The sequence below is a fragment of the Lynx rufus genome, unplaced genomic scaffold (genome assembly GCF_022079265.1).
Source record: "Lynx rufus isolate CCGP_SWC_20201006 ecotype Redwood Valley unplaced genomic scaffold, mLynRuf1.p SCAF_5, whole genome shotgun sequence".
Lineage (NCBI taxonomy): Eukaryota > Metazoa > Chordata > Mammalia > Carnivora > Felidae > Lynx > Lynx rufus.
This window is the reverse complement of record NW_025814867.1, coordinates 90,303,633-90,318,225: the sequence shown is the minus strand read 5'-3', so window position 1 is coordinate 90,318,225 and position 14,593 is coordinate 90,303,633. Positions and strand designations below refer to the sequence as shown.

General features: G+C 48.4%; 1 protein-coding gene across 1 annotated transcript in view; it reads left to right on the top strand.

Annotated features, from left to right (window-relative positions):
- The window catches only part of PDIA5 (protein disulfide isomerase family A member 5), a 91,862-nt gene that overhangs the window by 15,392 nt on the left and 61,877 nt on the right, over positions 1-14,593 (top strand). The window contains exons 2-3 of the mRNA XM_047099358.1: positions 6,349-6,475; positions 9,366-9,453. Coding sequence (XP_046955314.1) covers positions 6,349-6,475; positions 9,366-9,453 — 215 coding nt within the window. The remainder of the gene's footprint in view (positions 1-6,348; positions 6,476-9,365; positions 9,454-14,593) is intronic.

Below are 14,593 nucleotides of genomic sequence, written 5' to 3'. Positions count from 1 at the left end.
GGCAAGGCGATTCAAGGCTCACTGGAGCTGCATCTTCAGGAAAGGAAGGAGCGTGCACACTGCAAAGGTTAAAATAGACGGAAGCGGAGGAGAAAGGAGAATGTTAAGTGGCTGGAGGAGAGACCTCTTGGGGAGGGAGGCAAGGGCAGTCCTCCTGACTGCTCCGTGGTTGTGAGCTGACATGATGGTCAGTCTGAGGCCTGGCACCCAGGGGCCTTTCATCTTCCCCCCCTCTCAAAGATACTAAGCATGGCATCTTAGCTCTTAGTAGCCAAGTCTTCTGGTTCTCTCGGATCTGGGTATCCTGACTCTTTTTCCTCTCTTGCCCCAAAATCTCCAAATCCTGCCTCTCTAGGCCAGTTCTTTTCTCCTGTGCCCACACTTGTCCACAGTGGAGACAGCCCATCCTTCTCCTGACCCACTAGACTACCTGCGTGGCTTCCCCTCGTCACCCCGGCTCCCACACTGGGGTGTGCTTTCCCTTCTCAGCAGCCTAACTTCCGGCTGCCTTCCCCCTGCCTCTCTGCTGTTAAGGTTTGCTTGTTATGTCCCTGGGGACTTTGCCATGGTCTTTGCCTGCAGATTGATCACCCCCTTTCCTGTGTGTCTCCTCCCTGGTCTGTGTTGACGTGGGACTTCCACTTTGTCCTTCCTGATCTTCCTCCTGGTCCTTCCTCCTCTCCTCAACTGAGGATTTCCCTTGTCATCTCCCTCTGAACCTGACCCTGGAGCCTTTACCGGCCTCAGGGCTCGCTCTCCAGCCTGAAGAAAGCCTGTGTGTCCACATGTCCATGCCTGAGCATATTATCTATCACCTCCCTCAACAGAAGACCAGAGCCTCTTCTGCCACTGCTCCCGTCTTCCATCTTGGCTGTTGTTCCACACTCCTAGCCCAGATCCTTGGAGTCACTTTAGCCTCTTCTCTGTACCCTCCTTGCTTACATAGGAATAGTCACTGAGTTCTGTTGTTTTCCCCCGAGGCTCTTGGAGAGACCCATTTCTTGGGCAGCCACTTCGTTGGTCCTTCCACCTCCAGCCTCCCTGATGGCTTCCCAGTCTGAGGTCATGGCCAGATGAGGCTCTTGAGCCAGGCTTTCTTGAGGTGGGGCATGGTCCTACCCACTCTCTCCCGGACCTTCACTGTGCTGTGGTTTGTCTGCTTTGGGTGGCCCCTTCCATGTCTCCCAAGAGCTATTATGCCTTCACTTTATAACATCTTCCTAGTGTGTGATCTCTGTAGAGGTCAGGAGTGTGGTAACCAGTGTGATTTGTCAGGTTTATGTTGCTGGGCAGATATTTCCTGCAGGCTTTCAAGGGGCCAGGCACTCTGCTGGGCCCAGCCCTCCGGAGCTCTTAGTCTAGGGGTGGAATAGGGATTGGGGGAGGTGGAGAGGAGACACCTCCATAGAGAGTTCTAAACTAGGCTGGCTATGGGCAGTGCCCAGTTTAAGTCCTAGCATCCTACTGGGTGATAGTATTCAAGCAAAGTCAATTTGCTCAGTGTATTTCTTATTGAGCTTAAGTTCCCTGCTGTGTGAGAGTGAACGTTAGGTCAGAGCCTTTGGTAGCTGGCTAGAAAGTGGTTTTACTTTGAGGGTGGCTATTGGTTAGATGATCTGAGGGGTTCACTGGGTTTGTTTAGAAAGGAAGCTGTGGGTATGCCATAAGACTTGACTCTTGAGGCTTCTGCTGTACACACTTTGCTGTCACTGTGGCCCACCAGCATGCCACTGTGCTGCCTGGGCAAGTGGGCTCTGGACCCATCCTCCCTCCTTTCCCCTTTCCTTCTCACCAGTTCCAGAAGCGTAGGTGCCTGCCAGTCTCAGGAGTGCTGGTCTACAGGTCAAAGTGCTGAGGCACTGGGCAAGGGTAGTTGTTTTTCCTGACTGATAATATTATCTGGGGATTAAACACAGAGCAGCATCAATGTGGTTTTCCAACAGATTCTTTTCTTTTTTTCCTTTAATCATGTGCATTGAGCTATGGACTTTTTAGTCTGAAGTCCATTAGCTCCCTGGGAGCACTAGAATAACATGTAATAACATAATGGAATGACCTTTTTGGCGAGCTCTCAAGGTGGGCTGTGCAAGGGCAGTGGGTCCTTAGGCATTATACACAGCTCTGGGAGGGCAGAATGAGGGTGAAATAATTCCTCAACTCTTCCTCCTGGATAGTTTTACCCTAGGGAGAAGGAAACTTTGAATGCCAATGGCAGATTATATTTAGAAACACTAGAATATGGCCACATTTCTATCTTCTATTCTGCTGAGATGGAAATTTGTATTATATATTATGGTAACTGATACTGTTGAAGTGCTTTATGATTTATAAAGCATGTTCAGTAAGTTACCCCATTTCATCCTCACAGCAGTCCCACTAGGGAGGTATCATTATCTCCATGTCAGATGCAAGGCACTAAGCTGTAGAAGTTTGAGTGATGTTGGCTGGGCATCTTAGGTACTAAGTAGTAGAGCTCAGAGGCAGCTCAAGACTTCTGGCTGCAAAGAGGCAGTGGATTGGCAGGGTATCAGGTTAAGTAGAGAGACTAGGTTCAGGTTCTGGTCCTGTTACTCATTAACTATGTAACTTTGGTCAGATTATTTAACTGATCAGTATAATCAAGCATATCAGATAATCTACAATTGTCTCATTCATCCATAACCTTTTGTCTTTGCTCCATTATGGGCTCATTGCTTTATAGACTACAGGATATTTGTCCTGGACTCCTCTTCACTGTCAACATGGTAATTTTCCTTGCCTCTGTCTGTGGGATCCTTTGTTTCCTAGGTTCCATGTTTTTTCTCATTTTTTATTCACTTGTTGTTTTGGTAGAGCATGAGTTCCAGTACCTTCCTGAGAAAGGGTGTATTGGTGGTAAGTTTTTCACATCTCAGCTCTTAAGTGTAAGTAAGTCTGTACTCACTATTGACAGATAGTTTGGCTGGGTATAAAATTCCAGTTGGAGATCATGTTGCATGAGAGTCATGAAGGCAAGGCTTCATTATTCTGTGGTGTGCTAATGAGCAGTCTTATGCCAATTCTGACTCCTGATCTTTTGTATATGGTGGGATTTTTTTTTCTTTGAAATTTTTGGAATCTCCTCTTTGTCAGCAGTTTTCTGAAAGTTTTCAGTGATGTACTTTGGTGAGACTTTGTTTTTTTGGTTTCGTTTTGCTTTTTTTTAACTCGTGCAGGGCTCTCTTGACTGGAAACTTATATTCTTCAATTCTGGGATATTTTCTTGAATGATTTTTTTTTTTTAATAATTTCTTTTCCTCTGTTTACTTCTTTTCCTGGAGTTACAGTAAAACCTTGGTTTGTGAACATAATTTGTTCCAGAAACATGCTTGTAATCCAGAGCACTTGCATATTAAAGCAAATTTCCCTGTAAGAAATAATGGAGGGGCACCTGGGTATCTCAGTTGGTTAAGTCTCGGACTTCAGCTCAGGTCATGATCTCACAGTTGGTGGGTTTGAGCCCTGCATCAGGCTCTGTGCTCACAGCTCAGAGCCTGGAGCCTGCTTCGGATTTTGTGTCTCCCTCTCTCTCTCTGCCCCTTCCCCACTCAAGCTCTGTCTCTCTGTGTCTCTCAAAAATAAATAAACATTAAAAATTAAAAAAAAAAAGAGGGGCTTCTAGGTGGCTCAGTCAGTTAAGCATCTGACTTCAGCTCAGGTCATGATCTTATGGCTTGTGGGTTCAGGCCCCGTGTTGGGCTCTGTGCTGACAGCTCAGAACCTGGAGCCTGCTTCAGATTCTGTGTCTGCCTCTCTGCCCCTCCCCCTTGTGCTTTCTCTCTCTCTCTCTCTCAAAAATAAACATTAATTTTTTTTTAATGTTTATTTATTTTTAAGAGAGACAGAGACAGAATGCGAGTGGGTTAGGGGCAGAGAGAGAGAGAGAGACACAGAATCTGAAGCAGGCTCCAGGCTCTGAGCTGTCAGCACAGAGCCCGATGCGGAGCTCGAACTCGCTAGCTGTGAGATCATGACCTGAGCTGAAGTCGGACGCTCAACCGACTGAGCCACCCAGGCGCACACCCCCCAAAAAAATTTTTTTAATTAAAAAAAAGAAATAATGGAAACTCACATGATTCATTCCGCAACCCAAAAATATTCATATAAAAATTATTATGATACTGTAATATAATACAAAATAATAAATAAAATAAAAAATATAAAGAAAAATAAACAACCTGCAGTTAAACTTTTAAAGCCTTCGTTACTGGTGTGAGGGAGATGAAAGAAGAGGGTTATTGTGTAGGATGACTTTCACTATTGCTAATGGAATCACTGCTATCTGTTGGCTCCATGGAATCTTTTTTTGCATGGGGGCCATTGTATACACTCACATAGATGTTGGCTATAGTGCAGTATTAATAAACTCTTGTCATATACTATATTTAATGTAACTGGCAGTAAGGCAACAGAGGAAAGGGATCTATATCTGTAGGCAGCCTGACCCAGAATGAAGAAGCAAAGTATTCATTAGCTTACTTGTATGGAAAAGCAAAAGACTGTCCATAGGTGCTTTGAAGTGACAATAAATGCACTAGTGCCAGTTGTGGGTACCTTCCAGTGTTCTGAAAAATCACTGATTTCTGTCAAATGCCACAGCCTGAGGCCGAGCATCTGAGTGTGGGAGCTGGTCACCCATAATCCTAAAGCAAGAGAGAGAGAGAGAGAGAAACCATTGGCTCAGTTGTGATCATGTGATGTTTGGCATCATGTACTACTCATATTGCAAGACATTGCTCATTTATCAAGTTAAAATTTATTAGAAATATTTGCTAGCCTTGCAGAACACTTGCAGAACAAGTACTCACAATCCAGGGTTTTACTGTAGTTTAATTTGGTACTTGCACTTAATGGATCCATCTTATTTTTCTTATCTTTTCTTCTATTTTTTATCTTTTATTTTTGTGTTTTATTTTCTAGGAGTTTTTTTTTTTTAATTCTACTTTCAACTCTTTTGAAATTTTTTATTTCTGTGAGAGTTTTTTGTAAGAGTTTTTCCTGATTCTCTTTGACTATTCCTGTCTCATAGCATTCAATTCTTGTTTTATGGATGCAGTATTTTGTTTCTCTGAGAATAATAATTATAGTTTTGCTGTTTTCTTCTGTTGTTTTTCTTTTCTTCTAAGTATCATCTTTCTTTTAGTTTGTTTTCATCCCTGTCTTTTGTGTTAAGGGCTTTCCTCAAATATCTGGTGAACTTGAGTTATCTGTATTGAATAGCAAGGCACTGGCATGGGCGTTGGAGACTCTGTGAGTGTGAGGAGGAGGTGAAGGGCATTTGTTTACTGAGAGGGCCTCACAGTGGGTATTTCAGTGGGAAGTTAGTTGTTTCATTGGAGGATCTCCAAATCACCATCTTTAGGTTATTTTTCTTATGCTTCTCAGTTTCCTTAGAGAAACATTCTCTAATGTCCTGCCTAGGGGAATAAGACTGACAACATTCTGGAAAAGGGAAGGGAGATGTGGGGGGAGTTGGGGCTTGAGGATCAGTGATCTCAAGGTTCCGTGTATAGACTTTCCCTTAAATCCCCTCGTTTTCTCTCAGGGCCATACTTCTACTCCCTGCCTGGTATCTCCCAGGAGAGCTTTTCTTAGTCTCTCCATATAGTAGCCCCGTGTTTTCTGACAGCTAGGCAAGGAGCCAGCTATGTAGGCTGGGTGAGGGGATCTGCTGTATGACTGTTCCTTATTTGGACTTTTAACACACCTCCTCCCCCAGCCTCTGCTTCTGGCCACCCCTCCTTGTGCCTGCAGAGGTGCCTGGTGCCTCCAGTGCTCAGAGTTCTCAGGGTTCTCTGGGAAGAATTGGCTCATTTCTTGTTGGCTGGCCTCCTGAGATCATTGGCTGAGTGGGAAAAGCTGAAAACCTTCCATTCCCATCCTGAATATGAGAAGTGATGTTACTTCTCTGTGGATTTGTGCATCCGTGCTTCTAGGTGGGTGGCATTTTCACGTTGCTCTGGTGTGTGGTGTTGGAGTGCCGTGCGGAGTACAGATGTCCACCTCCCAGACAGGTCTTGATTGAGTGGGTGGCAAGTGTGTCCATGCAGCATTCTTGTGTAGTATGCAGCCCCTACAACTTGACAAATGTGCCTGAAGATGAGGGGGGAGTTGGAGACTGGGAATGGTCTGGGAAGTGTCTTGGGGGAGAGGTGTTGGTAATTTGGAAAAGGGATGATGTGGAAAGGTTGATGTAGTCCTGAGAAGGGTCAGTGTGCCCTTATCCTTCTGAAGTAAAATGTGTTCTAGGCAACACTTCTGCGGGCACCCATTCTTCCTTGGGCTTGGCGGGAAGCTGGGGCTCATGGTCCTTGGCTCCTTGATCCCCAGGTCGTCCTGCCGACGTGGCTGTCCTGCACAAAGGTCTCCTCACTCATCGAGAGAATTTCTGACCCCAAGGACTTGAAAAAACTTCTCAGGACCCGGAATAATGTGCTGGTGCTTTACTCCAAATCTGGTGAGTGCCCAACCTGGCCTTGGGGGTCATCCATCAGCGATGGGATGGTTTGGGTTCGGGGCACCAGTGGGAGGCAGAGACCTCAGGACCAGGAGCCACTCAGGGAGGGTCCAAGGATCATCGGGCTTGTCCACTTTCCCCAAGAGATGAGGCAGAAGCACAGAGGGGTGTTAGTTCTGTTTCTTTTGCATCCTGAGAGGTTGTTTCAGTTCCCTATAATCAGTCTTTCTTGGGAAGAGCCTCTGGAGTCCTCACTACCTCAGGAGGGAGAGGATGTGTGTGAAGGGAGACGGAAGATGGTGGTCAGTGGGGTGGATGTTGTGGCTTCCTGGACAGGCACGGACTGGCCATCACAGGACACAGCCAGAGCTGTTGATTAGCTGGCTGGGTCGGCCTGTCACCAGCTGAATTGGTCCCAGGCTTGGGAGCACGCACCCAGGTTCGCAGCCCTGGCCCTGCCTGGCCCCCATCTGTCCTGCTTAGGGGTCAGAACATGAGTGAGACTGAGTTTGCAGTGGGCTCCAACAGAGCAGTTTCAGTGGAGGGTGGGACTGTGGCTTGTTTGCCTCTTCTGACCTTGAGGCTGGCAAGGGCATAGTGGATGGAGAGAGGTTTGCTCAGCTCTTGGCTGCGACTTTGAACATCTGACTGTTGGTGTTGTTCCAGCAGAGTTAAGTGTTTTCACTGCTCCTAAGGATGCCAAGTTTTCTGTGCCCTGGAGAAGCAACAGCCAGTGGCTGGGCCAGTTCCTGGGCACAGTTCTCCCTGGCAGCTCATCCTTGACACTCATTGGCACTAGGGGCTGATGGATGTTTTGGACGTGTGTCTCTCCTGAACCCTGCATCCTCTAAGCACCCTGGCACATGCTACTTCTTGCCCTTTTGAGGGCCTGGCACACACTTCCTGAGGTTGTTGTTGGGAGCCCAGAATGTGTCTAGCATCTCTGTTGTCAGGAGTAGGGGGAAATTGAGGCAAGGGAGGAGCAGAATTGCTCCTGAGGCCTGGAGCATAGGGCCCTGAGTAAGCATGGCTCATCCCCTTGGATGCTCTTGGAGCTGGGCAGTTGCCAGTGCTGGACCATGCTCAGTTCCTTCTCTGGGTAGGTCCCGTCACATAAGCTCGTCATCTGACAAGGACTGCAAGGACCTTCTGCGACATGCTCCTGTTTGCTCCTTTGCCTCCTTGAGGGAGGCGGTGCAGGTTGTCAGATAATGTCCAGTGTACAAGTGAGGAAATTGAAGCAGAGGGAGAATAGCCAACTCATCTGAGGTCTAGCAGCCGGTAGATGGTGGAGCTGTTCTCTGTGCTTCCTCTGCTGGAGGGTCGGAAGAAACAATATTAATCCTGCTGGGACGGAAGGGCTCTGGAGATCACTAAATGGTTATGGTAAGTTAGAGAGTGGGAATGTGGGGTCTCTTGATAGGGGCTTGTGGGGCAGGGGGCAGGGCGAGGACCGCATTTCTTTTCTCTTCTGCCCTCAGCCAACAATTGTTGGCACTGGGACTTCCGTGCTTCCTGCTTACTAGACCCCTCTCTGCCTCCTACTGCTGGGGTAGCAGGACCCAGGTGACTACCTTCCTGCCTCCTTGCCCAGGCCTGCTGCGACACATGTGACCCTCAGTGGGTTTTTGGAGCAGCACAATAACTGGATTTTCTCCACTTCCACCCTCTCAAGCAGTGTGTACCTTTCCCCTGCCTCACCAAGCTCAGGCTGAGCCCAGAGGAGTGGTGGGGCCATGGCCTTTCCCGCCTCTGCCATGCTCCCTCCTCCACCTGTCCTTGTGGGGGTTCTTGGGAGTGCCTCCCTCGGGTGGCTCCCTGTGCGTCTCTAGAAAGATGCTTTTTGTTCACTTGCATGAAAGGCTCAGCATGCTTTGTATTCACAAACAGCTACCATTATCCACACTAGAAAAGGGGATCTGTGGAGGTGAATAATTCAGACATCAGTTTTGCTTGGCTTTGGAATGTATCTTAGGGTTTTTGGTGAGGGAGGCAGCAGACCTGCTCTTGCTACCAGTGTCTGTGTGGCGGGCCCTTCAAGTGAGCTCACAGATGTGATGGGGGAAGGGGACACACTGGCCACAGCCACTCTGCAGCAGACCCTTGCAAGTTGTCAATGTTGAAATCCTGGCCACAGAGGCTTCATCCCCAAGTACCTGCCCTCCTACAGTAGTTCCCAGTGCTTTGCCCCGGTACCTGGACAAATGAAAAACTTCCTTTCTTGTGTTCACCCTACCTTGCCTCAAGGTATAGTCCATGTTTTTATAGCTAACCCCTGAGGTATTGCCAGGGCTGGCCCTTCTGTCGCTTCTGGGGAAATGGGCTGTGAAATGTGACTTGGGTACACTTGACATTGGTCCATCTGGGACCAGTGTCCCATATAATCCTCATTTAGCCACCAGGTTGCTGAGCCCCTGCCAAGATGAAGATGTGATGCACAAGTAAAGGAAGTATCTGGTCCCTGCTCTTGTCAGCTCGCGGTTTGAGCTCCAGGGCAGATGAGTGTGGAATTGGCAACCTTGTTCCCTATATTAGTTATAGAACTGTAATTGTTTGGTTATAGAATTTTCACAGTTTGTCCCAGAAAAGTAATGAGTCAGAGTGGAGGATCTGACTGCGAGATCCTTGGAACAGTGAGGCATGAGATGTAGCGTAACAGAGGTGTGAGTTGGGGTCTCGGCGTCTGTGGGGAGGAGTCCAGAGCCTGGCAGGAGCAGGGGTTTCTGAGAAGAGTTCTCCCCGAACTACTGATTACAGGGTCAGTGTTTTAGTGGCGCTCAGGATCTCACCTCAAGGATGGCTCCCCATTCTCCCTTGCCCTTAAAGGAAGATGGCAGGGGTGACCCTCGTGGACTTGGGCACAGATGTTTAATTTTTTATTTTTTTACAGAGGCTGCAGCGGAAAGTCATCTCAGGTTATTGTCCACTGTGGCCCAGGCAGTGAAAGGACAAGGCACCATCTGCTGGGTAGACTGTGGGTATGTCCTGGGGACATGGGGCGTGGTGGCTGGAGGACGGGGCGTCCTTGGGGGATCTGGAGGGTGGGGTAGGGAGTTGTCCCTGATTAACTCTTTGGGAAAGAGGCTGTGATCGGAGAGATTGCTGTAGAAAAGCTTCCCTAACCCTACTTGAGGGTCACCTGTGGACTGGAGAAGGGGCAGTTCTGGCTCTCCCACTTGTTCTTTCCAGCCCCAGCATTCTTCCTCCCTTTTTACTCTGTTGTCCTGTGTGGCTTGACTTTTTTCTTCCCAGCAGGTGAGAGAGGGGGCCTTGATGGCCAGAGAGACAAGGTTCTTTTCAGAGGCACCCAGTGGGCTTGCTCGTGAGGGGGGTCTGCGGCAAGAATCATGGGCTTCATCTCCAGCCCAGGGCATTAATAGAGGTCTCCACTGCCCTCGGTGCAAAGGTGGTGGAATCAGCCACCTTGCCTTCCGAGGTGGCTCCATTAGATGTGTCAGTGGCTTTGTCCTTCTAGCGCTCTCTTCTGACCTTTGTCTCCCTGCCTGCCACTGCCTGTCCTAGTGCGGGTGCTCCCAACTCCTTCTTCTCCTTCTCTTTCTCCTCCTTCCTGACCTCCCTCCTCCCAGAGACTTTCTTGTCTGTGTTAAGGCGGCAGGATCAAACACCAGCCCACAGGAGGGAGTCTGTAGGAAGGGGGGCTACTTCTTAGTGTGGGGAAGGGGGCTCTTGATGGAATTCCTCTGATTCTTCCTAGTGTGGGAGTTTGAGTCCAGGGTGTACTCAGCTTCCCTTTCTTTTCAATCATTAGGAATAATTTCCACATCTCTCTGTGGTCAGTGCATTGTGCATGCAATGCACACACACCCACACCCCCTCTTGTTATATAATTAGCTCCCAATTTGGCCTAGATTGGCATAAATGCATAAAAGGCACTTAGATAGTGAAGGAACTTAGGAGGAGAGGTAACTAAGAGCAGGTTTGTCTTTGCATGTTTGAACACCTATTGTATGCAAAGGTCTATGTTGCACTTGACCTGGATACCAGCGTTATACGCCCTTGTGACTTCGGACAGGAAGAGTTTCCGGAGTCACTGTGTCCAGCCACTTCTCACCTGGACTTAGGGTTTATCGGGAGTATGAGCCTGGGAAGAGGAGGGGAAAGGAGACTATTGCACTCTTGCAAGTACGGGAAAGAGGTGGGTCTCTGCTGGGAAAAGGGCTTTTTAACCTTCACTTTTATTGTGGCTGTTCTTGCCTGATCTACAGCCTGGCTACCACATTTAACCCTGTGGGTTAAATGAGCTTTAGGGCTGTACTGCAGTATAGCCTTCTTCCTCTTCAATCTGAGTTCTAAATTTCTGGTTTTTTTAGGGGCGCTCGGGTGGCTCAGTCCGTTGAGCATCTGATGTCAGCTCAGGTCATGATCTCGTGGTTCGTGAGTTCAAGCCCCGTGTTGGGCTCTGTGCTGACAGCTCAGAGCCTGGAGCCTGCTTTGGATTTTGTGTCTGCTCCTCTCTCTGCCCCTCCCCTGCTCATGCTCTGTCTCTATCTCTCAAAAATAAATAAACATTAAAAAAAATTTTTTTTAATAAAAATAAATTTCTGGGTTTTTTTAAATTTGTTTTTTAAAGTTTATTTTTATTTAGAGAGAGAGAGAGAGTGTGAGAGAGAATCTCCAGCAGGCCCTGTGCTGTCAGCACAGAGCCCCATGTGGGGCTTGATCTCACAAACTATGAGCCAAAACCAAGAGTTGGACACTGCCTGAGCCCACCAGGTGCCCCTAAACAGCTGTTTTGTGAATGAACTTCTGGCACACAACTGATTTATAAGTTGATGGCCTCAAGTTTGTCTTGCCCATGATTGAGGAGAATTGAAGGAGATTTATATTTTGATAAAGCACTGAATGAGACCAGGAGAAGGAGTCTTAGCTGAGTGGTGTTTGCTGTAGGGGTGTATGTGCGTGGGTTCGTGCTCCTGTCTGGCCTCACACCTCCTGATTTATTCAGACATCAATTTACTGGAAGAGACTGCTTCCCAGACATTTGATAAGATCTTGGCCATTGGTTAATTCTAGTGCATAGTTGGTCTAAAAGTGTTCTTGTCTTGTAGGTATGTCTCAGTCTCCCACATTTTACCAAGAGTGTGCTACGTGACTGGTACATAGCCTTTGTCAGTATTAGAGGGGACAGGACACTTTGGAATCTCCATATCTGAGGATGACACCGGTTCTGCCACGCCAGCCGATGGAGCCTTATCACAGGAAGTTCTTAGGCTTGCAGGTGGCAGAAATGGGCAGAAGAGCTTTGATTTAGTTGCTGCATTCCCCTGCAACATTCCCAAGCATTTACTATGTGCCTTGAGGTACACAGATGGACAGTAGTGTCCTCAGGAGCTCAGTGTGCAAGGAGGAAGCAGACATCGAACCAGGTGATTATAATCCATGTGAGAAGTGTAGTGAGTGGAGGCTATATATGAGAGGGGTTTCACTTTATTCTGCCTGTAAAATTCTGCCTGAGAAAGCTTCACAGTGTAGGTGGAGTTCCAGTGTGATGCAAAGACCTTGAGTACCAGGTCTTTAAAGTGCTCTGGCTTTCCCTGCAGGCAGCTCCCTGTGGTATGGGCCCCAAGGACTGCCTGGGCCATCTGCCGATGGGTGTAGAGGTGGCAGTCCTGCTCTGCTCCATGCAGAGGCAGGACTAAATGGGGCCAGGGTTAATGTGTGAAGACAGACTAAGAACATTAGAATTCAGGACTCGTTTGGAGACATGATGTCTGGAGTCAATAAAAGTGCCAATGGGAGAAATAATCCTATGACTTTTGATGTGCTAAAATGGAAATCTAGGGAGGCATCTTAGAGCCTAAAGAGGTAACCTTAAGACAAAAGGATAGATTGTTCTGTGTAGTTGCCACTCAATTCATTCCTCTAAGAAGTATAAACTGAAATGTTAAATAGCTTTTAAAATAGTTTAGATAAGTAGATGGATTATGGAGCTCTAATGGATTGTGTTAGAAGAGGGGGGTATCTGGGTCCAAATTGGAAATCATAGGTAGGGTGTACTGAAATCTTCCCAGGGCAGCCCAAGGGACAAAACTTGGGGCTCTAGTCCACAGAGGCCACGGGTGGGGGGGGTGGGTGGCAGTTCTCATGGATCACCATTACATAAGGAGTCCCCCAAGGGTGATGGGTCTGCCCTCCTGCTTGGCCACACCTGCTCCTGGCCTTCAGAATGTGTCCCGTAAACCATTAGGGGAGCCTACCACGTTAACCCCGTGGCCCAGTGATGAAAGCTCTCACCGTGTCCTAAGTGCATTCAGTCTGTGTTTATGAGTCTGAGTGAGACGCTCCAGGGATGGGCAGAAGTGCTTTCGAGAACGCTTTCTCTTGCTGTCTGCAGTGGAGTGAGCATGTGGAACGGAGCCAATGTCTGCTCGCTTTTTATCCTAGCGGCTACTAAATAGCAGGTGGTCAGCCAGAGTGTGCCTCCCCTCATGTAGGGGAGGCTCAGTCAGTTAAGCATCAGACTTCGGCTCAGGTCATGATCTCATGGTTCATGGGTTCAAGTCCCACATCAGGCTCTGCACTGCCTGGGATTCTCTCTCCCTCTCCCTGCCCCTCCTCTGCCTCTCAAAATAAATAAAACTAAAAAAAATAAATAAATAAAGGACAGATGAAGGGAACAGGGGACATTCTAGGGCAAGAGAAGACAGTGCTCTGGTATGAAGTGTCTTTGAAGGTGTGCCTAATAAGGGCAGAGGCCTGGGTTGAAGGTTCTGTTCTGCTACTTACTAGCCCTGTGACCTTGGACAGGTCTGTTTACTCATCTGTAAAATGGGACAATAGTGTATATTCTGCCTTCTTTCCAGGTCCCAGTAAATGAGCTTTTTCTAGAATATAAATGTGAGATCCCATTTTACTGTTATTTTTCATCTGGGCAGGATTGTTTCAGAGCATTCCCAGAAGCTGATGGGGAGAAGTGGTGCATGCATTGTTCAATGGCTGTTTCTTGGGTGAGGATCGCTTGGTTGTTGAGAGGATGCCCCTGAACAAAGCCCTGGGCATCACAGTCAGCCCCAGTGTTCAGGATGATTTGCTGTGACCCTTAAGAAGTCTGGAGTGCATTGGGACTTACAGGACTGCGGGTCCTGGGGCTTGGTTTTAAGTCCAGACTCTGACAGCTAATAGCTGTGGGATCTTTGGCAAGTCACTGCCCCCTCTGGGCTTCAGTTTATACTTGTGTGAACCATGGAGTTGAATCTTCCAGTTTGCTCTCATCCCTAAATAGCCTGGTTCAGAAAATCCTGGAAGCTGCCAGGCTTTGTGTGTAGTGTGTATGTACCTAAGTGTCCTCCAGTCTTTTGGGGGGTCTTTCTGTGTCTCCCCTCATTCTGGGCGTCTGCTTCTTAGGTCTCTCCTGTTTTTTCCTCAGAGCCTCTGTCCTCTCTCCCGCTTTGTTCCCTCTTCCTTGCTGGTTTCTGTCGCCTCTTCCCACCTCTGGGTCCCTGCCTCCCCCATTTGTTTGGTCTTTTTCCTCTGCTCTTCTTTATATGGGTATTTCTTTTCCCCTTATTCTCAATTTCCTGGCTCTCCACTCCCTACCCTTGCCTGTATGGCTGAAGGCACCCCCCACCCCCACCCCCACCCCCACCTATGCTGGTTTTCTCCCAGGTCCCAGGCCTGGTAGCTTGTGGCTGTGAGGTGTCTGTAGGGTGTCTGGATTCTATCCAGGGGTTTGTTAGCTGTCCCTTCCCCTCCCTCCACCTCCTGGCTCAGACCTCAGCAGGCACGCTCGGGTTGGCTGGTGGTGGTTGTCCGGCTGTTAAGCGGGTTGTGTGCTAGGGAGTTGGTATTCCCCTCGTGCCCTGCAGCCTGGCATTGGGCTCGGCCTTGGCACGGAGTGCTGCTGTCAGGGCAGCTGAGCCGGAGCCAGCAGGCGGGAGCTGTGCCTGGTATGCTAATTCCTGGGGCCGATTCTCACTGGGCTGAGGCTGCATATCGGGAGCTCACTGCTTTCTTTTCCTGAAGGTTTAAGGTCATTACCTATAGCCACATTTTCCTTCTTCTCCCTTCTCTTTCTCCCATCTGCTTTAGTTTCCCCAGAGCAGTGCTGGCTTCCAGATCAAGACTTGGGGCCTTCCAGGGCAGGCATAACATATTTTG